At 37.5% G+C, this 25,330-nt stretch overlaps 2 protein-coding genes across 4 annotated transcripts in view; both read left to right on the plus strand.

The window, feature by feature from the left end:
* The window catches only part of ptgfrnb (prostaglandin F2 receptor inhibitor b), a 50,672-nt gene extending 39,991 nt beyond the window's left edge, over positions 1 to 10,681 (plus strand). For all 3 annotated transcript variants that reach the window (XM_053229991.1, XM_053229990.1, XM_026932320.3), the window contains exons 6-9: positions 636 to 1,043; positions 1,494 to 1,598; positions 9,131 to 9,436; positions 9,609 to 10,681. In XM_053229991.1, coding sequence (XP_053085966.1) covers positions 636 to 1,043; positions 1,494 to 1,598; positions 9,131 to 9,436; positions 9,609 to 9,772 — 983 coding nt within the window. In that variant the 3' untranslated portion in view covers positions 9,773 to 10,681. The remainder of the gene's footprint in view (positions 1 to 635; positions 1,044 to 1,493; positions 1,599 to 9,130; positions 9,437 to 9,608) is intronic.
* An 11,027-nt stretch (positions 10,682 to 21,708) lies between these two features.
* kpnb3 (karyopherin (importin) beta 3) overlaps positions 21,709 to 25,330 on the plus strand; it is a 37,620-nt gene continuing 33,998 nt past the window's right edge. Inside the window, exon 1 of the mRNA XM_053229992.1 lies at positions 21,709 to 21,867. Coding sequence (XP_053085967.1) covers positions 21,724 to 21,867 — 144 coding nt within the window. The 5' untranslated portion in view covers positions 21,709 to 21,723. The remainder of the gene's footprint in view (positions 21,868 to 25,330) is intronic.

A 25,330-nucleotide genomic window follows, 5' to 3' on the forward strand; every position in this document is an offset into this window, starting at 1 on the left:
AATATGGACAGACTTAAAAAGATTGACCGAAGGTTGAATTTCTGTGGGCATGTTCCATGGAACACCGTAGACCCATAGTGCAGCAAGTCTGAGATAGAAAAAGTATGAAGAACCAGGGATAGAATTGGAGTCTTTTAAGTTGTTAAATTGTTAAATAGTTGTTAAAGACCCTTTCATGTTATTTAGCCAAATAACATATGTCAAGTGTTATAGTCTCTCAGCTTAATTTTGTTTGATGTTGTCCTGCCCAACCAAAATCTATGGTCACAAGCTTCTGCTGACTGTATCTTTAATAGTTGTGCTGTTCTCAGTACTAATACCTGGTGCTGTTGTGTTTGCTGAACAGTCATTCCATGAGGAATTTTATTCATGATGTTTTTTGATGTAATTTGTCACTCACTCACTCACTCACTCACACACACACACACACACACACACACACTTTTAAGGCTGTACCTTGGAAATAATTTGCACTTTATAATAATTGTTATACAGTCATGCAAATACATCTTCAGCAGCCAAGGAAAATGTGAAATTAAACTGCTTAGTATGCCTAAAAAAGATAATTTAGGATACAATTGCTCACCTCTGTAAGTCACCTTCCTCCTCACAGCCTCCCCGACTCCTTCTTCCAGGCCCTGGCATCAGTGTGATCGCCCGCCACAAACGACAAGCAACTTTCAGTGGCTCCACTTTTGAAATGACCTGCATGGCTAAACTTAAGAACCTCTGGGAAGGTGTGGCCCTCTCTGTCCTCATATTGGTCCAGTATGGTGTAGGTGCACCCAGTCACAAACTTGCTTCGCTCAGCCCTGACCTGGTTCTCAAGTTAGAGGACTGGCATGAGTCTAGCCGGCAGGATAGCCTGAGTCTAGTGAAGACTGGCAACACGGAGTTCTTATTCAGAATCCAGAATGTGCAGATGATGGATAGAGGATTCTATTCTTGTGAAGTTGCAGCATGGACTAAGCCAGATGGGCATAACTGGGTGGAGATAACGAAAGGAGAGTCAAATAAAATTCAGATTAACTTCGAGCACACAAGTAAGGGCTTAATAAATAAATCATTATCCCATTAATATTTAAAATTTGAATAGATGTCTTTAGATGGGGATGCTTAGTTTTTCTGAATGTATGAATTTTGATAGTGTTGCCTGTTATCCATCAAATAGACTATAATAGACTATAATTTTGGGGGATACTGGGAATAAATGGATGGATGGCTTCAAGTTGTCCTGGAAAGGCTATAAAGTTAGGAACCACCACTCAAGATCATTGAAAAGGTTTTGAAAAGCTAATTCACAAATCGCTATAGAACTTATTTCTTCTGTTCTCCACTCTCAGGTGTAACTCAGGGATTTAGGACTTCTACAATGAGAATATTTGTGAAAAGGGGGAGGGGGAATTGTCTATACCTGTTGCTTGTTGCTCGATATAGGTAAGTATTAAAGATGCTTGCCATTAATCTCTATTTTATATCCTTATTTTCCTCAGGGCCATCATTTGATCTTTCCATAACTTCAGACACCACCAGTGTTTACCCCTGGGAAACGGTTAAGATAGATTGCATTATCAGTGTTTCGGGAGCTTCCAACACAGGTATGCATATTTGTTTCAGTGGAAAAAAATAGCTACATTTATTGAAAAATTACTTCTGATATCTCAGTGTCATATTAGAATTGAAATCTAGAGTTACAAACCACATGGCAGTGTGTAATCTGCATTTTGAATAAGGAATTTTTTTTTTTAAAACAGGACACCCATATTTGTTTTGTATTGCATATTAGTATGCAAAAATAAAAATATTGGAGTCAGGTCCATAAATATTTGGACATTGACAAAGTTATTGTTATTTTAACTGTCTACCACAGTACTTAGGAGCTGAAATTAAATAATGAAAATAAGGTCACCGTCCAGAGGGTATTTGCATCCAAATTGGGTGAACGGTGTAGGAATTACAGCGCTTTATATATGAATACTAGTGAAAATCGCACCATGTTTGCATTATTTATATACAAATGTATATAAACGGTTTATATACAAATGTATATAAATGGTCAAAATACAGTATGGCATCAGTTATTTAATATTCGGGTAGATATCCTGAATTTACAAAAATATGCACTTTTGTCCTCTGTGTTACCCCATTACACGAACATATGAAACGACGGTGAAAACTAGTTTCATGAAAGTGGTTGTTAACCAAAGTTTGGAGTTTTAAAGAATATTTAATTAGAACTGATAACTGATAAGTTATCACTTATAATTTTATAATCACTTATAAGAGTTTGGAGTCTGATGCAAGTGCAGGCGGTTTTATTAAAGGAGGCACAAAATAAACAAACAAGGTCAAATCAAAAATTATAAACCAGGTCATGTGATGTGGGCTGAGTAGTGTAGTTCTGCACTAATACCAGTGTTAACATGACATAATTAAACATTCTTTAAAATTCCAGCTGCTTATCAGATGTTATCAGAATTATCAGTTTTAGTCAATTTTGAAATGATAATTGCTGTAATGATTCTTGCAAGATAACAATATATATATATATAATTGCCATGGTTAGATATGGCTGAGATGAGTCTTTGATGCACTGACTTTGATAGATTCTACATTTAGAATACTTCTTGCTAATTGTAGAGGTGGGGCAATGGTCAAGGGCAGTTTGTGAATGGGAGGAGGACTCGAGGAGAAAGAGCATGCTGTTAAAAAAGAGTGCTCTGGTTAAAAAGAAAAACTCAAGCCAGTATAAGAAAAAAAATCCAAGTCGCGCTCTCCAAAGCCTTCCTCCCATGTTCACATTTCCTTCAATACCCATCAAATTTATTGCTTAATGGTGCTCCATAGGTTCTCAGTGGGATAAAATTTCGGTGAAGATGTTGGCCACTCCAGCAAACGACACATACACAAGTACTCTTCTGTCTTCTAGACAGTATGTGATGGAGTGTTACCATGCATGAATGAGTATCATCTTTTTGTCTTTATGCCATGGGTCATAAGTTTTCCAGAAATTCAGTATAAGCAACTGTGGTCAACTTTACACCTTCAAAAACTTGGCAGGGTCCAACTCACCACCAACTGTTCCAGCCCAAAACATTACACCACCTCCTTGCTGTTATGACAGTCTGAGAGAATGAGGTGCTTAATTTCTGACCCAACCCTTGCTCCACCCACCAGGATCACAAAACATTGTTGTGTACTTGTCAGTGTACAGTACAGTTTAGAAATGTACCTTCCTGTATATCTGGGCCCATTCAACACAATTAACTTTGTGTCTGCCCTTCAATGGAAGTCAAATATCTGGCTTTACACATTTTCCAAGATGGAGAAGTATCCTGAACCTTGTTGATCGTGATACATTGCTGGCATTAGCCTTGTCAAACATCTGTTTTCTGTTGGCTAAAGGATTTCTTGTCAGCACTTTCATAATAAGAGAGCATTAACATTGTTATACAGCTTTCATTTTATATCTAAGCTTTTCCTAACTGCTTTCTAATCTGCCACATACTTCATTGTGGCACAATGAACTCTGCCAGCTATCTTAGCCATAATAACAGCCTTGTCAACAACTTTATACAACTAGCTTAATACCATAGCACAACACAGTTATAGGAAAAGGAGGAAACCTTGAGAGGAACCAGGACACTGGATAGTGTGATTACGAGTCATTGCTTTTTAATAATAAACAAAACCAAAATAAAACACGTTTGCCTCTCTCTCTCTCTCTCTCTCCCCACCTGGCGTTTCCAGCTGCTCTTTTATTACTCTCCCCCACTGATTAGACAACTCAGCGCCATACATGCATCCTCAAAGCCTGGCCCCTCCCTCTAGGACTTCTAGGACACCAAATTAAGGAATGAGAGTAATAAAAGCGATGTGTACCAACTCTGGACAAATCACACTGGATCTAAGTATAAATAATATAAATAACAAATACTATAAAAAATAATACTTTTAAGCAGTACTACACAAACATATATACATCAGAATCCACCATGAGACAATAAATTTGATTCTGATTCTGTAGGAGATCTTACTTATAGAGAGGTTCTAGATATATAGAGAAAATCTAGATATTCCAACCATTAACCCGTGATTGCAGGGAGCTTGGAGCAGGGGGCGTGGTGTTATATGCTGATTACAGGGCTGGCCCAGGCTCTGTTGGCACCCTAGGCAATACCGCCACCAACAAAACACTGAAAACACTTAAAACACTTATTTTTCAAATGAACTCAAATTTTATAACATAAATAATGCTAAACATTAACATAAATATGAAGTAAATAACTGGTGGTGATAAATAACAAATAAATCTGAGTAACACAAGATTCTTGTAACAATTACCTTCTGATTGTTTTAAAAAAAATCACACAAGAATTAAAAGCAACAGAGAGATTCATGGGGGAAGGGGAAGAACTTGGGGACTTCTCAACACCAGGTGATGGTGGAGGTAGATGAGTAACTGGGGGGGCTCTTCAGCAGCAGTCAAAGTTGAGGACAAGGTAGACAAAGAACTTGAGGTCTTTTTATTGGCAGAGTGAAGTTGATATGCGGTGGATGGAGAGGCTGGGTCACGTACCTTGTGCACCTGTCTTTTGCACCTGATAAATTTTGTTCTTTTTTCACTCATTTTTTCAACATATGATGTGACATAACTAGTGACATAACTAATGCATCATAATCACATCATGATGCAGGCAGTATTTAAATTAGTCCAACATGACATGTTGTCAACTCATAAGTTTTTTTTGTCAGTGTCAACTTGATGTTATTGTAACCATTTAAATTTAATCAGTAGTGAAAGGATGTTAATTGGCACAATTAATTTTGCTCAGTATATGGGTAGGGGGCACACAGTTGTCATGAAAGGTTGCACTTCCGACAATTTTGCCCCTCTGTCATTTTGCGCCCTAGGCATCTGCCTATGTCGCCTATGCTATTGGCCAGCCCTGGCTGATGACCTACTGTTATATATCTACATCCCTCCAAAGTGAATACCTAAGCTCGAAGAGCATAGGTACCCAGTTAACCCACTAGCTCAGCAGCAAGCAATCACTTCCCTCTCCTTTACAGTCTCAAGGTGTTTCAAATATCTAGGGTCTACATTACCAAATCATTCTCTGAAATGTTTAAGCAATTTTTTTTAAAATTATATAATCACACAGTGGAAAACATTGAAAGTTGGTCTCCCAGCTCAGGAGACACTTCAATTTTATTTGTATAGTGCCTTTAACAATGGACATTGTCACAAAGCAGCTTTACAGAAATATATAAATTCCAGATGTAAATTTTGAATTTATAAATTTATCCCTAATGAGCAAGCCAGAGGTGATAGGTGCAAGGTAAAACTCCCTGAGACGATATGAAGAAGAAGCCTTGAGAGGAACTAGACTCAAAAGAGAACGCATCCTCAGCTGGGTGACACTGGATAATGTGACTGTAAATCCTTTCTTTCTATAACTGTATACTGTATAGCCAAAAAGTGCAACTATGTAACCAGGAACTTATGAGAAAACCTAGTGGATTCAGATGATGAAAACTCTAACCAGAACTAGGATGGATCAGGCAGGTCTGGAGAGCAGAAGGGGTCAGGATCACTGGTATCTCAGGAGTAGCGTGTGTAACTCGACAGAGAGAGAGAAAGAAAAACACAGATTAGTAGGTATGCTCATTGTCACGTAATGGTTAAACACAATCTAAAGTGTGTGCAGAGTGCAAGCAGGGACTCCAGCAGTAATAGCTATGGCAGCATAACTAAAAGGGAGAGCCAGAAGGTAACAGACATGAGGGCGCCCTGGGACATAAAGTATCCAGCCACTCCATCGTCAACAAACCTGAGTGAACGTGTGAGAGTGGGGTGAGGACAGAATCCAAACATCCCAGTTCACCACAACACTCTGTAACCGTGAGCCCTCCAGACCTGCCCCTGTACCTAAGAAAAAACAATTAACAAAAGGCTTGACTAAACAATATGTTTTCAGCCTAGACTTAGACTAAACACTGAGAGGGTGTCTGAGTCCTGAACACTAACTGGAAGGCTGTTTCATAACTGGGGATTTGTAAGAGGAAGCTCTGCACCTTGCTGTAGCCTTCACTATTTGAGGTACCAACAAAAAGCCTCAACTTTTTGATTGAAGTAGGCGTTTCGGATCATAAAAGACCAGATCTTTCCTCACGTGCTGTGGCACAAGATCATTCAGTGGTTTATAGATCAATAGCAGTATTTTACAATCAATGCGAAATTTGATTGGGAGCCAATGCAGTGTGGATAAGATAGGGATGATGTAGTCATATCTTCTGGTTCTAGTAAGGACTCTTGCTGCTTCATTCTGGACTAACTGGAGCTTGTTTATGCATCTACTGGAACATCCAGACAGCAAGGCATTACAGTAATCCAACCTAGAGGTAACTAGAGGTAGTTGTTCTGCATTGTGTAGAAACATTATATTATTATTATATAATAATAATATAATATTATTATATTATGTATCTCTTATATTAGCAATATTTCTGAGATGAAAGAAGGCTATCCTATTAATATTATCTACATGAGCTTCAAATCAAAGACTGGAGTCAATAATCACACCAAGGTCTTTTACTGCTGGACATGATGTAAGTGAAAGGCCATCCAGAGTTATTATGTAATCAGAAAGCTTGCTTCTGTCTGCATGTGGTTCTTGCACAAGTACATCTGTCTTGTCAGAATTAAGCACAAAGAAGTTAATATGCATCCGGTGTCTAACGTCCTTTACACTTCTCCATCTTCTCACTTAGTCATGTTTTGTGGCACTGCATGGTACCAGATGGAGAAGCAACCTACTATTGTGCTACCGTTTCTTGATATGAAATCAAATTAAATGCCAGTGTTATTTGTTTAATTGCCTGTCATTATAAGATATAAGCAACTGCTTGATTTCTAGTGGATGTATGTTTCGTCAGTGAATCCGGCCATGGTTTAGCATAAAACCACGATCAAGACGGCTGTGGTAGAAACCTGTGAGGCCAGCACTTTTTTTAAAAAAATACTTAGATTCAGTTAAGGTTCACAAGACAATTTTGATTTGTAAAATAGATTTTACAAATTCGGTAGGCCAGAATAGGGCATTTATGTGTCCCAGTTCACAGTCTATATGTGTAAGACAGCGCTCTAGCTTTGAATCAGACAAGCAGCAGCAGTGAAGCTCTAGCGGTTATGTCATGTATATACGTGCACATGGGTTTTTACGGCTGTGATATGCTAAAGCATGGCTGGATTTTCTTTCAGTTCTTCCCAGAACTGTGGCCTCCATCAGTCCCCTCCAAATGCTAAAGGACTGATCAAACCCCCCTCTTATTTTATCTTATGTTATCTAAATGCTAGTTATGGCCTTCATAGTCACCAGACTCTAAACCCAATTTAACACCTATGGGAGACTGTAGGAGATGGAGTGCTCTCCATCACATCATCAAAACTCCAACTGAAGGAATATCTCTTGGAAGAATGGTATTTCACTCTTCCAGTCCATTTCCAGAGATATATAGAAAGCACACTGATGGTGTTCTGGCAGCTTGTGGTCGCCTAACACCTTACTACTTTTTTTTTTAAACAGTTGACTGATGGCATTCATTTCTTGCCTATCGCAGTGAGACTGGTTTTGAAAGACAAGAGCCAAATCAAATTTCTGGTTTCACATTTGATAGGACCAGCCTGAGCCCCACTTATTCTAAAGGCACAGTCTGAGAAACTATTATCAATTCCTTCTTTCTGCAATGATCAGTGTGCACTTTCAATCATTATTAAATTTGTTATTATTAAGTTGTGTCTGATTTTTCCTGATGACCTGAGAGAAATATAACTTGTTTTAAGATGTCGTAACTTAATGCCTGACGTGAGTAACACATGTGGTTAAGAGAGGGGGTACTTATTCTGTCTTTATGTAAATCACAAATCTAGCTTTGGGGCCTTTAATGCCTTCAGAAAGGGCCTGGTGTTTTCTAGGAACCACACATTACATGTGTGCAATTTTTATTTCTATCTTATAAAATCATCATGTATATTGTAAATATTGTGGTAAGAGACATATTGTTAATTTTGTTTGGAAGCAAAAAAAAAAAAAAAAAAAAAAAGATTTTCACAGGGTGGGACTGCGAGCATGTGTGGCCTAACCCTTATCTGGCCTTACGTTAACACTATGATGCATGTTGCACAGCCAAACATCACATCTATCATGAGAAAACCCTAACTTAAATTGATGGGTTTGGGACAAGACTCTGATAATCAATATAGGTTACTATAACATTGAAATGATTTAATGATTTAATCATTTTTGCTGGATAAGGCCAAAACCAAAGCGGTTAACAGCTGCTTTATAATTCATTTGGGGACAGGAGTGCAGTGTTTCCAACTCTCTCACTTTGGAAACATTGCACTCCTGTTCCAAAATGAGCAAGAGTTGAGATGGAATATAGAGTTTAAAAAAAAAAGTGGTCGTAAAAGAACTGACCGCTGCATGGCTTGAGTATGGCACTTTAAGGCAGTTGGGCTATAACATTTAAATAATTGTATGCAAAGTCCCAGGGGCCTGAATATATTGTGGTAATAGACTTATTGTTAATTTTGTTTAGAAATGGAAAATAAAATAAAACAAAATTTGGTTTATCTTGTGCAGTTGCAATGCTAAATTTGTTGAAAATTATGGGTGTCAAAAATCCTTAAACTGAGTACCTTTGCCAATAGATTTGTTTCTGGACAGTAAATATTGACTGTTAATTTACTGTAAACCAGGCATTTCAAATTATATAAATTTTGAGTTCATCAGCAAAATCTTTGTATAATCACAACCAACAGACTTGATCAGTTTTTAATATTTTTTTAAGTCTGCTAGACATAAATCAGAGACAGGAGACTGGTGGACATAGGTCAGTAGGGGCGCTATGGCAGTAATTGCAATGTTTGGCCTATATGCAATTTATGAGCTCAGGATTTTTGGGGTACCACATGCCCTCTTAGTTTGAATGTACTATTGCCCCTGATGGCAATAGTATGACAGGAGTATGTGCCCATACGGGACAATCACAACTACTTTGTCTTCTTATAAATATTGAACTCTGCAGTTCTTTAAAAATAATTTTATGCATTTCTTTCATCTAGACAATGTTGCATATGAAATAAGATGGTACCAGAGTCATTTACGGGGATCAGATAGCTTCGTTCTTCTGGCCAGTATAGATCGTTGGGGTGTGGTGAGGAAAAGCACTCGTAATGACACCAGTGACTGCAGTCTGGAGCGTCTCAGAACCCAAACATTTGTCCTTACCGTTCATGGCACCCAAGATAGTGATGCTGGCGAGTATTACTGCACTGCCACACCATGGATTCGATCAACCACAACAGCAGATTGGAGGAAAGAACCAGAGGTCATATCCAAGAGGGTCTTTCTTAATGTCAAGTTTGCATGTGAGTTTTATTTTAATGCCATAGTTTGTGTGGTTTCTTCTAGGTATTATGTGTAAACTACCACATAAATATTTTTGATAGTCTTTTAATTAATATGTTAATTATGTGTTAATTATAATTATGTTAATTTTACAATAACATAAATTCTTATTCTGATTCTTATTTCTTTCAGTGTGGGATTCAATGAAATTACCTTTGCTTTATGGGGCATGTACATCCCTTACCGTGGGTCTCTTTTCTCTCATTCTGGGCCTTCTGTGTTCTCTCTGCTGCTGCAGAAACACCACACACACTCCACACACTCGCATCAAGCTCATCAACCCACAGATTGATTGACATGCACAATCTGCATGAAGCAGACGCTTGCCTGCCTCTTCACCAAAGCAGTAACATGACTAAATAAAGTTTCAGAGATAACATTCTCTCTTATTCACAAGTGGCCCATATTTACAAGAGACAATGGTACCAGTGAAGATACCCAAGCAGAAAATGCACCTATGGCATTTGTTTGATTTTGATGGTGATTTTTCTGCAAAAATAATAGTAACATTGGATTTTTAGATTAATTCTTTTAAATCATATCAGACATTTACATAGAAGGTATTTTAGGAATGACTACTGAAATACCAATCCTGACAGCCAGTATAAATTTTAATATACTGAAAACCTTTCTATATTGAAAGAATTTAGTGCCAGTGGACTTATCTGAGTACTAAGAAGAACTAACCTGTCCAAACTATTTTCACCAATGAACTTGTTTGACACACGTACGTTTATGATGTGTGGTTTTAAATGTTGGTATTATTTTTGTTTTTAGATCAAAATAGTTATAAGATTTATTAGTCTTTTTTTTTTTTTTTTTTTTAAATAAGATTATATTGTGTATCTTCTGGAAATTAGTTTTTTACTCTGAATGTTGAGTTGAGTGAATTTTTTCTGTTTACACAGATTCTCTAGTAGTATAATGTAGTGATATTAAATGTGAGGCAGTCGGGGAAAACAGTGAATTCTGAATTTTGGAAAAAGAAAAAAAAAAAAAGACAAAAATATCAGGTTTTGACCAGAACAGCTATTATTTCCCCACAAACGCAAGTGCTTACAGAGATCAGTCAGTGGAAGAGACAATTTTTTTTAAAGTGTAAAAGAAAATAATGAACAGCAGGATGGTGTTTTACTTCAAAGTGCTGACACTGACCAAAGTTTTCATTAGTAAATAAATGTTAAATAAACGACTGCTTACAGAAACTCCACTGGCTATAGGTTTTTCATTTATTGTTAGACCTAAATTATAAATTAATTTAGAGTTAATAGAGTTGCTACTGTATATAAGTTTATAAAGCATAAACCATGATAGGGCATGCTGTTATTACCACCACAACATTGATTATTTTTCCTATATAACAGCACAAAAAATAAAACTCAGAGCATTTTATTTCTCTTATTCCTAAGCAATTTGCCAACAAATATTTTTTTATTAATTAAAGAATAATGTCATTGTAAAATTTTACTTTTTTACAGTTTTACAATTTTACAGTTACTTTTAGCGTTGTGGAACGTCAACAAAACAAGTTAGTTCCTGTTATGTGCATCATAGCTGCCATACATGTTGCGTGTAAGTGTGAAACAATTTATTTTAGTAGCACATCAATACAGCCTTTCAACTGGCACTAGTTTCAGAGCTGCTGTTATATAAAATTATCAACACCTTCTTACCACTCAGAAGCAAGAATTCAACAGTGCTGTGGTATAAGAGATTTTTGTAGTATGCATGGAACTTTTGGTGTGGTGACCCTGTGTATATCATGAAGACGCTCCCATCTCTGTAATTTATACAGAGATTGCTTATTGATCAGAGTTACTACAGATGTCCTCTGGCAACAAACATGTCCCAAAATCTTCTCCCATCTGAATAGTGATAAATGATGACAAGTAACATTTTCTTTTTAATACTGTTCAAGGTGCCAGTCATTTTGTCATGCATTTCTTATTTTAAATAATTAAACACATTTAGAGTAGTCAGTAATTAGGGTCCCTGGAGGACTACTGGTTAGGCCAAGGCACTCTCACCGCCAAGGCCTGGATTCGAATCCTAGCCAGGGAACCTACCCCAGCCACTGGGGTTGCACATGACAGTGCTCTCCCAGTGCCAGCCCCAAGCCCAGATAAAATTGGGGAGAGCTGCATCAGGAAGGGCATCCTGCGCAAAAACTGTGCGGACCAATATGCAGACCAATGATCCACTGTGGCGACCCCAGCCGAAAGAACAACAACAGAGTAGTCAGTAATTAGTTAGAGGAAAGGTCAGTTGTTTCTCCAATTGCTTGAGTTAAAATTTGAATTGTGTGTCTGTATTTTATTCCATGGTTTCCCCCATTCAAAAGGGTTTCCCTATTTCAAGAGTTTAATTGTGGAGTTGACTGTACACACTTTGAAGCACAAGCACATTTTCTCCCCCCGTCAAAATTTACTGGTAACTGGTTACACAAAATTTTGTGCTTTTTAGGAAATGTGCACAAAATGCACTGGTTATCCTTGAACAGGCTCATGCCAGTTTGTGTGTAGCAATAACGACTGCTGATTTGTTTGTTTTTAAATTATGTTCCAGTCTGCACTTCTAATTTAATTAAGTGACAGCCTGTTCAAAGCCACCTGAAGTCTAGGAATCACAGATGCCTAACTATTTAAGTGGAGACTTGAAAGTGAGTTGAAGTAACACTTAATATATGATGTATGATGTGCTTCCTCTTTTCTAGTGATTTGTTCATTCACTTAACCAAACTGTAGATCTTCTGAAAGTGGTCAAATAAATAAATTATATTCTCATAGCATACAAATTCAAAATACTAATCCTAACATGCAATTTAAGAAAAAGAAGGTTAAAGGTAATTAAAACTGTTTTTGTAAATGATGTTTGCAAAATTTGTACTCGTAATTTATATTTACCCTGTATATAAATATATTTTTGAAGTGCCTGAATTAATTCAACTGAATTAAAAAAAAAATAGAACTTTAAGAATTACATGCTAGTTAGTAAAAAAAAAAAAAACTATTAACAAAAAACAGTTAACAAAACTATGTTCTTACTACTAGCCTTTTATGTACAGTAGCAATAATTAACATGTAACATTTAAAAATTTCAAACATAAATACAAAATGTTGCTGCATGACAGAAAGATTTTGCATAAATAAAGCATAACCTGTAAACATTTATAAGTTCCAAATACTCACATTATAAGAGACACCAACATTAAACTACAGTGGACCCCAACCACCCCAAAAGTTTTGCTTTAAGTTAGAAATTTAAATATTAATTTATACTGAAAAGCTCTTATAGTCAGGGCAGGTCCAGGTTCTGTTGGCACCTGAGGTGAGATTTTAGATTGCCGCCCAAGCCCCCCACTCCCACACAACACCACCATCAGGAAAACACTGAAAACACTTATTTTTTTCAAATGAACTTGAATTTACTATTATATAATATAAATAATGATAAACATTAACATAAATATGAAGTAAATAACTGGTGATAAACAAATACCAAATCTGAGTAACAAACCTGTTTCAGATTACCTTCTGATTGTCTTCTGATTGAGAAAAAAAAAATCACAAAATACAAATGGGCACAAAAGTGCAATAAGCTATAAACAGATACATTCCAACACACTACAATGCAACACTGTGAAATTATTCACATTTTTGTGCAAAAATTTGAGAATCTGTTCTGAATTTGAGAATTGTTTCAGAACTGCACACACCTGGACTTCTGTGCACCAAAGTCATCAATGATTGCATCAGAAGACAAATTTTGAGACACATCATGATTGATGCTGATCACTGCATGTGCACACACACACACACAAACAAGCCCCTGTGTTGCCTATGCCATGGGCCGGCCCTGATGTTGTTTTAATTTCAGTTATATTGCTGCTTGCTTTCACTTCACCAAAAAACCTCCTAAGTGTCTTCTTTTAAATGAAACCATGATTAGGCCTGTAGTCTAAAGCATTCATTAATTGTAATCATTTAAGTGTAGGTATTTCATTTTCCAGTCTGTGCTCAAAAATGTGGATAACAAGCTAATTAGACTAACTAGCTAGCAAGTTGGCTAACATATACAGATACATTCAATTATGTAGCCTATATTTTGTAAGTCTATTTTGGGTACGTATTTCATATTGCTTTCTTTTTTTTACCCTTTGTTGTATTAACTACTTGTGCAGCCTTAGGCACGCTTCTTTGTGTTTGTGTGTGTGTGTGCTTGCATTTCTTTATTTGGGTTCGACTGTAGCTCATATCTGATATCTTCCATACTCTGCCAGATTCTCTGGTGAAGTATTTACATGGGGCTCCAACCTCTCCATCCACCTTATCTCAGTTAGCTCCTAGTGACCAAAGTGACCCAGCCTCTCCATCCACCACATGTATGGGTGTGCGTGTGTGTTATGTGCAACCTCTGTCAGCTCTGTCTCCCTCTCTCTCACTGGTTCATGCCTTTCTCTCTAAAAGACAAACAAACAACATATACTGTAAGTAACCTCGCCAAGAGTACACACAGGTGAGAGTCATTGCGCGATACCTACCGGTTCAACCCGTCTCCTCTCCATCCACAGCTGATGCGTGACCATCCACAGCTGATGCGTGACCATCCACAGCTGATGCGTGACCACACCCCGATGCCACAGGTTCCAAACCAGAAATAAGTACGCATCGCTTTAAGTCAGACGTCAATGAATATAGGGATTTCAGCTTGGGAATACTAGGAAAATTGGAATCGTCAGCATACTGTGAAATTTTAGTTTCTTTTCATTCTGTACATAAACCCTCAATGTTGATATTTGATCTAATATAAACAGCTAGCAATTTGACACAAAGAATAAACAAATAGGGAGATAAAGGGCAAACTTGACTGACAAGAGGCAGAGCTATAACCATAGTTAATTACTTTACTCATAATATCAGTATACATGACTTGGACCAAACGTTGGAAAGTGCCACCAAATCCAAAATAATCCAGATTTAAAAACGAAATCCCACCTTATTTTATCAAAGGCCTTTCAGAAAGTCAGCTATAAAAATGAATCCAGGCTTTTTTATTTTTCGATGCATTTTGACGACACAACGCCGGTGGGTTTGGCTGCCGCTCCTCCCACCATTTCCTTGTTTTTTTAATGAGTATTTAGTTACTTTGAATGGTAGTGTGGGGTTTTGGAGCTTTGACGTTTTAAGCTCTTACAGCCTGATCGCTGTCTTATCTAATTGCCTTGTTGCAATGCGGGATCATTTTTTAAACTTCGGACTGTTGTTCTTATCTGTGAGCTTTCTCTGGTGGAGTCTACCTTGCTGTTGCCCTGCTCAGGATTTACTCTACTGCGTGGTCACTGTGGACGTGGCTTTAAGGTACAACGCACGCCAGCTACTGAACCTAAACAGGAACTTCTCTTTGGCGAATGACACTTATGAGCTTTGCCGTAATACTGGAATATTGCGACCAAAGCGCTACATACATCGCAATTTTATCCACTCGTCTTCTCCTGCCATCTCTGTTCTCTCAGTCTCTCCTACTTTTCTGGCACTCCTCTTTCAAATTTCTCTCCAGTTGACCATGTTACTCTAGGTAATGAGGTATCACGTATGAAGGCTACCATGTGCATTATCGAGCCTATATCAACTAGTTTATTTAAATCAAGTGCCCTATAGTCTTGAGTACAATAAATGACTCCCTGTGCACTGGTGTTGTGCCAGCAGCATTTAAAATTGCTGCTGTAACTCCAGTACCCAAAAAGACTAGCTCTGACTTTAACTAACAACTTTCGTCCTATATCTAACCTTCCTTTCCTTTCGAAAATCCTAGAACGCACTGTTGCTTCTCAATTACACAATCACCTCATTGCTAACAATCTTTTTGAGCCCCTTCAATCCGGCTTCCATAAACTCCACAGTCCAGAAACAGCTTTAGTTAAGGTCACTAATGACTTGTTAATAGCTCCTTCTTGATCTCAGTGCCGCTTTTGACACTGTTGATCACACTCTTTTACTTACCCATCTTGGAACTATCTTTGGTGTCTCAGGGACTGCTTTAAATTGGTTTAGATCTTATCTCTCAGGTCGTAGGCAGTTTGTGTCTCTGGGTGGATGCAGGTGGGAAATGGGTTCATTCATGGGTTCATTGGGTGTGGTGTCCCTCAGGGGTCAATCCTGGACCCCTCACTTTCTAGCATCTATCTTCTTTGTCAGCTCTTAAGATTTTTTGGTCTTAATTATCATTTTTATTCAGATGACACACAGATTTAGATCCATTCTCAACCTGGTGATAACGTGGCAGCCACTATTCTTTCACATTGTATTTCTGAGATAAAAATTTGGATGGCTGAAAACTTTCTCTGTCTTAACAGTAATAAGACTGAAGTGATGCTCACTGGCTCTCCTCACCAGCTTCGTAAAGCTGGCTTTTTAAATTTAACCATGGATGGCTCTGCTTTAGAGTTTTAAACAAAATTAAAAAACCTAGGAGTTATATTTGATGCGAGTTTGTCTTTTGACCCACACATGCAGAATACTGTTAAAACATAGTTCTTTCATCTCATAAATATTGCAAGATTGCGGCCTATGATCAAAAGTTGATCAACACTTTTGTCTTCTCTTGCACTGATTACTGCAATGCACTCCTGGCTGGGGTCTCTAAGTCTACAATAAATAAACTGCAGTATGTACAAAATTCTGCAGCTAGAATCCTGACTAGGTCCACGACAAGTGATCACATCACTCCTATTTTGGAATCCTTGCACTGGCTCCCTGTCAGGTTTCGTGTAGATTTTAAAATTCTTATGCTTACTTACAAGGCATTGCATGGTTTGGCTCCCCAGTATTTGACTGAGCTTTTAACCTATTACACCCCAAAACGTGATCTCCGCTCCTCCATCTCTGGTCTTTTAACTGTCCCTCAGACTCGTTTGCATACTATTGGTGATGGGTCCTTCTTTTCTTCCGCTCCAAAACTGTGGAACTCCCTTCCATCTGATCTTAGAGAAGCCCAGTCTTAAAACTTATTTCTTTAGGATTGCTTTTATTTGATTACTTTGTTTTGTTTTGTTATTAAATTATTGTTCTTACTATTATTGTTATTGTTGTATACGTTTATATACTCTTATGTAAAGCGCCTTGAGAGGCCTTTTTAAAGGTTTTTATAAAATAAAGTTTTTTATTACTGAATGTCAAAACTCTGAGGCTAATCATCTGTGTGTCAGATATTTCTGCATGGATGTCTCAAAACATCTTGCAGCTTAATAAGACAGAGATACTGATACTTGGTTCAAAATCTCAGAAAAAATTAATTCATGAGAAATTAGGCCCTATTGCTTCTTTTATAAAAACCTGAAGTATGAAACATGGGTGTGATTTAAGATTTGGATATTTCTGAATTTGTTTCATTCCTCAGGTAAAAATATTAGCAAGATTGCTTTCTATCTTTTATTAAACATTGCTAAAGTTAGACTCTTTATATGTCAACATGATGTAGAAAAATTGATCCATGCAGTTGTGACAAGCAGAATCATTTATTGTAATGTTCTGCTTAGTGTGTTCGCTAAGAGGACAATACATCCCCTACAGCTTGTACAAAATGCAGCAGCAAGGATTCTTACAAGAACAAAAAGAGAGCACATTTCCCACATGCCCTTAATGAGCTAAACTGGTTAACAGTGTGTCTTCTAGGATACATTTAAAATTCATTTCCTTGTTTTTAAAGCTCTAAATTGCTTAGCACTTGTGTACCTCACTGAATGTTCCTTCTGTTTATGCACGAACACATGACCTGAGATCTGCTAATAATTCTTGAAATCCCCTCCTTTTGTTACTATACTTCAGAACTCTGGAACCCAATATCACTTTTCATTAAGTAGTCAGTCTCTGTACATTCTGTTTAAAAAGAAATTGAAAACAACCCCTTTTAATTTAATTGCCATCCATTGTACACTATGGACAATTTGGAAATGCCAATCTACCTACAATACATGTCTTTGGATGGGGGAGGAAACCCTGAAGCACGGGGAGAATATGCAGGCTCTGCGCACACAGGGCAGAGGCAGGATTCGAGCCTCCAACGCCGGAGGTGTGAGGCAACGGTGCTAACTGCTAAGCCACCATGCCCCCAATTTTTAGATATTTATTTTTTCAGATGTATTTCTTTTATCTCTTTATGCATATTTCTTTTATCCTGTGAATTCTATTGCATTACTTTTAATCTTTTTTAATCCATCTCCTTATACTTATTTTGTTTTTCGATTTTTCACTTCTTCTTTTATTTTATCCTTTGCATTCTATTACATTATTTAATCATTGTGCATCATTGTACTTGATTGTACAGCACTTTGAGCTACCACATGTATGAAACGTGCTTTATAAATAAAGTTTAAAATTATATTATTATTACCTGTATGGTTTTGGACAGGAAATCAGAAAACTCCACACGGATAGTAAACCGAGCTTAGGATTGAACCAGGGCCCCTGAAGCTGTCAGGCAGCAGTGCTACCTACTGCCCCACCATGCTGCCTATGTTTATAATAGAGATGGAGTTGCTGTTAATGCAATATTCATGGGTGCATATTTAACTTTAGGACAGTTACAGTGAAGGGTTTTAGTCTTAATTCACTGGTGGTATTTCTTTTCATTTGTGACTTGAGGTCTATGTGTCATGCCAAAAAGCAAAACCTTTATTGCTTTGCTTTCATATTATTTGGAAAACAATCAGCAGGGGACTGCTTTTTAAAAATTAAACTATGAATGCAAGTCAGAAGTGAATATTATCCACTATCAAAACCAATCCACTGCACTGCATTTCACTGCACAATACCATTTGTATACTGCTTTTCATTATTGACATACAGACATTCCTTTTCACACTGAAAACCTTCATTGCATTATTATATGACCTTATCTCTTTAATGAAAAACAATCAGCAGGGTAATTAAAAAGTATTAGACGCTGACTTCGGTGAATGTTATCGTTCATCCAAACATAGCCATAAGCCATACTCAGGGGTGTGACTGTAGGAGACGGGGAGACAAGTCACGTTCCAGGAGGCATTAATGTCCATATAAATGAAGGCTCCTTATAGGCTCAATGATCAATGATCAAGGCTTATAATAAATGATTTTCTTTGTATTTTCTGATTTTCTTCATACTCCTGTGCATATGTTTTTCACCCATAAAGTGCAAAGCGTGTTCCTGACACAGCTCATTTGCATTCAGTGACACCCACAAACCTCCATAAAAGGTCGAGCACACAGAGGACTGGAAACATGAAATGACTACTAAACAGTGAAAGAAAAGGCAGAAAGGCAGAAATGGAAGTTATTTTGACAAGAAAATGTGTGGCATGGAGAAAAATAGACCTACACTGTCACAGGTGATCATGCACAACAAGCACTTGGATAGCACACAGGGAAACTGCTATTTTAAAATGGTTTTAAGTGTCTTGGCTGGATCTAAAGTGTTGTACAGCGTTAAGAGTTGCCGTGGCAAATGGCGCTGATTTACAAGCCAACTTTTAGGTGAACTTGGGCTGCACACCCTAATTTACACTAGCAGCCTCCTCCGTTCCGTTACCTTTAGAGGGAGAGCTCTGCATTAGATGTTTAATGAAAGCCAAGGCCACTGCCTGATTTAGCTGTAATTGTGTGGTCGTGCTGATGTTCTCCATTTTTTTTTGTCATAGGACCCCAAATGGCTATTATGAATTTTCTGTGACCCCAAGCCTTGAACATCCTAAATATTTTACATTTCTGGTTTACAATTTAAGACTATTGTAACATTTGAATATTTTATTATTTCAGTAACATAAGTGTTCGTGACTAAAAACGAAATATTCCTTGCACTGGCTTACCAGTCAAAAAGTCAAGAGCTGTGTTTGAAAAGGTGCATCTCTTTCCACTGTCATGTCCAGCTTCAAACGATACATAAGCCTCACATGAAGCAGAGTTGCCTGGTTTATACTTGACACATAACTTTGCATTCACATGCGGAAGCAGCTGCAGTGTGAGCGGCATTGTTCACATACTTGCCTGCCTATCTTATGTACATCTGGAGGATTAAAAAGCCACATCTACTTATATTACTAGTTATATAGTAGGTTTCCATGTCAAACTGTGAAATGTGTTTTTGTTAAGAACATGAAGAAAGCATGCCCCCAGTTTGAAGGATAACCTGACCAACATTTTAAATAAGGTTTGTTCATATGTGGTACATAATTTTAGGCATAAGAATTTGAAACAATGTCTCTGATAAATATGCTGTCTCTTCCAATGTTGCTTGTCAAATGTCTGCTGAAATCTGATTTGCTGATGGTGGCCATGTTTTTTAAGTAACTAGGTCATCACCAAAGTGCAAAGGTACAGCAGTTATCTGAATTTAGCTCCATTTATGACCATACCCCAAATTTTGCAAACGTCTTGCAAATCTTGTCCTGATTGAAGTTTTGAGCAAATCCTTTTGTTACAGCTGTTTGAGGTACTTAGGCTCCGTCTTGATAGTTTTCTTTGGCATGTTGTGACCATATTGTCTAGAAATCTCAAGATGTTTTTGATAATTATTGAGGTTTACACTCTGCTGAGTGGTTTGACACAAACTTCCTGAAGATACAGCAAAAATCCTAGTACTAGTTCACAAAAGTATGGTTCACATATTATGCAAATTAGCTCAGAATCTAAATAGCAGAGCTAATTGGTCCAAATGTCAAACTGGTTTATAGCCACAGAATCAGATGAAAAAAATTGTCTCGAAGTACCAAGGTTCTTGAGATAGGGCCTAAAACTTACAATGTTGCACTGTAGCACCACCAACAGGCTGATTCTGCCAATCTCGCTTGCCTGAGTAGTATGACTAAATTTCTCTCCAAGACTTGTGGTTTGGTCTATACAATTTCTATGGGAGAAAAATAAGAAAAAATCAAGTAAAAACAATATAGCTCCAGCACTTTTGGTACATGGACCACTCCTTTTTTTTTTTTTTTTTTTTTTTTTTTTTTTTACCCCTTTCACATTTATTTATTTATTTGTAGCAGACTTATTCATGGCATCAATAAATCTAATTTCAATGTCAGGACGACTTCTCCAAATCTAAAGCATATTTAACATTGTAGACTAAGTAGAATTTACTACTGCAGGATTTTGGTTACATGTTACATCTATCAAGCAATTCCACTGCAAGGAGTGCTTAACATTATTTTTTATTTCCACGTTTCAGGCCAGAAAAACTGCTGCTAAGTTAAACTGTCCCAAATGACCTGACGTCTCAATATACCTGAATGAAAATTCAGGTTGTTTGTGAAAAGTCCAGATCAGCAGTTTCTGAAATACTCAAACTAGCCCATTTGGTATCAACAAGCATGCCACAGTTAAAGTCACAGAAATCACTTCACTAAAAATCACACTTTTCCCCATTCTGATGTTTGATGTGACCATTAACTGAAGCTCTTGACCTGTATCTGCATGATTTTATGTATTGCGCTGCTGCCAAATGAGTTGCTGGTTAGATAACTGCATAAAATGTGCAGGTGTACAGGTGTTCCTAATAAAGTGCAAGGTGAGTGTATCATAGGTGCTATCCAGGTTCAGATGAAGACACCCCGTTAGCAGCAGCACAGGCTGCTGTGCAGTGAACTGGACTAACGTTAGCCTGGGTATTCATTTCTGTAATAGGTATTATCTTACCTTCTAAATTGTGTGCGTCAAATATGCTCTTTGGAGCCTTTCTCCAGCTTGCTAAAAGGAGCTTTGCAAGTATTTTTTACATACATTCATTCATTAACGTCAATGACATTCATCTTCGGGAGCACTGACTGTAAACTACCGCAGTTACGAGTGTGGTGAAAGACTCGGACACGCAGAAACCGTGAATGCGGAAAGCGTAGCCCTGTCCGAGACAACCGTGTCATCTAAACTGTCATTAGATTTCACATTTTCATTACTTGGTAGCGTACATAAGTATATAAGTATGCTAACTTGGTAGCGTTAGATATGTCCGCCTGTTTAGTGTTTCAGGTATTTACTTAGATTAAATAAAATAATGTAGATATGTTTTCCTGCCTGTGCAGATCAGTGTGGTCACTACTCAGTCATGTATACTCAATAAGCGTCTAGAATAGTACCTTACTGTGCTATCTGAGACACCGCTTTAGAGATAAGGTTTGATTTGCTTGTGGAATTTTCTGATAAATAAAAAAAACAAAAAAGTATATGCTACAATATAACTTCCTGCTACCCGGAAGGAAAATCCGATAAGGCGGCAAAACATGACAGAAGCCGGGTTTATTTTGGCTCCTCCCTCGTCAGCTGGTTTCTTTCTGGATCCTACTGCAATGGCGGAGCAGCAGCAATTTTACCTCTTACTGGGGAACCTGATGAGCCCTGATAATAATGTCAGGAAGCAATCCGAGGTATGAGCAGCGCTTTCTAAACCAGTGTGTGTTCTGAATGATAATGTAAACGTTTTGTTACTCTAGCCGATTTGCTACGAGCTTTATTCGTCAGTGCGGGTCAGTCCACGTGTGACGGGGCAAGTTTTCGGGCAGTCCGCTAAGCTAAACCGGATAAATCACTGGTACTTTAGCTAGCTATATATTTAAACCCCCTAACTATGATCGACTTCTTGTTTGCGTGACAGTTTGACGTAAAATTTGAGTTTCCTGTATTATAACACTAGCTTAATGATTGTTTTCACTAAAGTTATATCGCAATATCGTACAGTTTCTACACTGTGAGGCATTCATACCATACAGAATTGTTAAACAAGAAGCCGCTGCAAATTCAATTTAATATGCTGCTACTACTAACTGTTAGTAACGATAGGTGGTTGGGCAAGTAGTTACCTAACAGCAGTATTCGCTTGTAACCATTTAGCCAATAGGCAAATGTTATCTATTGTGTTAGACGACTTGCTTGTTGGCTAGCGTATTAGCTCGTTAGCACACTTAAAAAGTCTATGCTGGTATAGGTGTACAAAATTCTGACTTTGAAACAGCCAACAGGAACACGTAAAGCGAGTTGCTTCAAATTTCCAAACTCATCGGAGTCCATCAGTAACTGTTATTCTGCGTTAATCGTCTGTGAGCAGGCCTTGGTCCTGTGCATCCTGCTGTGAAATAGAGAACAGAGCTCCTGGCTAGCCGCTTCGCCAAAACACTGTCACGCTGATTCAGGCCATGATACAGACATCCAGCGTACATTACATTTACAGTTCAGCCTGGCTAAATATCTAATAAACCGACTAAATAGTGTTTCTTTTTATATACCAGCATTTACCTATTGTCCTATAGTTCAGTGCTTATCTGTTGTGGTTGGAAAGTAACTTTTCTCACGTGCGCTAAACTTTGGCTTTGTAATTGGCCATGTAGCGGAACGTCTCTTTAGTGAAGGAATACATACACCTGACGAGTGGACTGTTTTATTTATTAATTAATCTGTTACATTATTTACTCGTCTTTTCTTGTTGATGGTTCAGGCATTAAGGTACAAATACTGTCCGTGATATTAACAAATTCTAACTTTTCTAGGCGATGTGACATGTTTCTTGAAAGGGTTTCCTCTACTGTGGGATCTCAGCTAAATCGCATATAAAATCGCATGCAGCTCTGTGATGGACTGGTCCAGGTGTATTCCTGCCTCGAGCCCCGGGTCCGCGAGCCTGGTCCAGATAAAGCGGTTACTGAAGAAGAATGAATGTTGTCCTCAATTTGATTTTCAACAGAAACATGGCAGTGTGGGTTGTTCTAAAGTGACAATTAAATTTGTAATTTACAAAAAAAAAAAATGTTCTAGAGTATATAATTTTTGCAGAATAACAAGAGATTCATCTATTTTAGAGGAAGGTTTTATCATAAAAAATGAGGAGAAAGTGAAGGGGTTTGAATGCTTTCTGTAATTCTGGTGGTCATTAATTTGGGTGCGATTGATATGAATGACACACTGATCAGAACCCCAGTGCACAGAGCAGCAGAAACACAGTGTGAGAATGGTTAACCACCTGGTCACTGGAAGTCCCTTTCCCTTGATCGATGTGATGGAGGGATGCAAACTGCTTCTATATAGCTGTGCCTAGATAAAGCTACAATGCTTAGGGTTGTTTTATTTATTTATTTATTTATTTTTTTAATGAAATGGGCATAAAACATGAATGAGTCAGGATACTGAATTTAATACAACCTGGATAATGAAATTATGAGTCAGATTTGTCCCAAGAACAAGTTTTCTCTGGACCCAATTAGGCTTGGCACGACTGACTATAGGGAATCACTGCTCTCACTCTCTCGGTGGCTGTCAAGTTGGATGGTTTAAATGTTTGTTGGAAAATGGTGTCTACAGCTTTAAGATCCCCAAAAATAAATTGTGTTGTATTTCACTGTGTTTCTCCTTTTGGCCTATTTTGTAGTCCTATATGAACCTTAATAATCTGTGTTGTCGGAGCAGAGCAACAAAACATCTTTCTCTGACGCATCTTTGCTTTTCTTGTCTGTGTTTCCGAAACAGATAAAGCAGTGAATTACTTTGCTCACAAAACATGAACTTAGATTTAAATTAAGAAAATAAATCAATGTCTTGTTTATAAGGGATACTTTGCTATACAAGCATTAAATAATTATCTCTGATGCTGTTGACTACAGAGCACATGCATGTGTAGTGTATGTATAATTTTAGTTTGACTAAATTTTATTAAAATTTTAATAATTAGCTTAGTTACAGGTAATAACTCTTAAGTTTATGTACAGTCCCAGCTTTGCAAGCATTCCTGACCTTTCTAATTGGTAATTATTATTTTTTTAAAACCTGACTATAAGCTAGTGCTAGCAAATGCCAGCTACAGCCACCTCGTAACCAGCATCCGGTATTTTTCTTCGCTTTAACTTGTAAACGATGTGCATTTCATACATCTAGCCACTTCTTTTCCTTCCTCAGAGCCACATGCAATACTATCAGCGATAGTTAGGGGGCATGATATGATAATGGCGCAATTTTCGCACCTAAGTGGCTTATAAGTCACTGTCTGCAGTAAAAAACAAACATTCACCAAATTATTCAACCAGTGAATTAATATCATTTATGTTTTTATACTAAATAAAATATGGCAGTTACAGAGGTGCCAACATCTACAGATTAGACTTGGCATCTACAATTCTGACCCCCCTGTTACAGTGATACGGGAGACTAGTCTCAGATAGCAGTCAGACCAAATGTGAATAAAATTCTGTCTTTCACCAACATCCATTAGGATAATTTACCTACCACCATCTTCTACAGTAACATAATAAATGGGGGGACAAAAGAAACTCCTCTGGTGATGTCTGTGGGTTCTAGACTTTTGCAACCAAGTATTAAAATGGACAGTTTAATTTGATTGTTGCTTTGTCCAAATACTTTTGGTCCCTTAGAAAGGGGCAGACCATATATTAAAAAGTGGTATTCCTACACCAGTTACCCAGTTTGAATGTAAATACCTGCAATTAAATATACACACTTTAATTTTAACTCCACTATAATGTGTTAAATGGCTAAAACAATAGCAATATTTGGCAATGTTCAAATATTGATGGGCCATGTGTATAACAACTAATTGACAACAATAACATTTAAAAATGCAAGTTTACATCCATATACTTTATTGGGACATCTTTTCAAAATATTTCCATGTCTGTGAAATAACGTTGTTATCTGGCTTGAACCATCTCGATCGAATTAACGCTATACATCTAACACTATACTATCACTGACAACAACCCACAAATTGTATGTATGTACAAAGAGTATTCTGACTTTGTATAGACTACTTGAAACATCCTTCCAAAACTGAAAGTAGTCTTTTCTCAAAGTAGTCTCTAAGTGAGGCTTCAGTGCACTATTGATGAC

Source organism: Pangasianodon hypophthalmus, chromosome 26 (assembly GCF_027358585.1).
Source record: "Pangasianodon hypophthalmus isolate fPanHyp1 chromosome 26, fPanHyp1.pri, whole genome shotgun sequence".
Taxonomy (NCBI): domain Eukaryota; kingdom Metazoa; phylum Chordata; class Actinopteri; order Siluriformes; family Pangasiidae; genus Pangasianodon; species Pangasianodon hypophthalmus.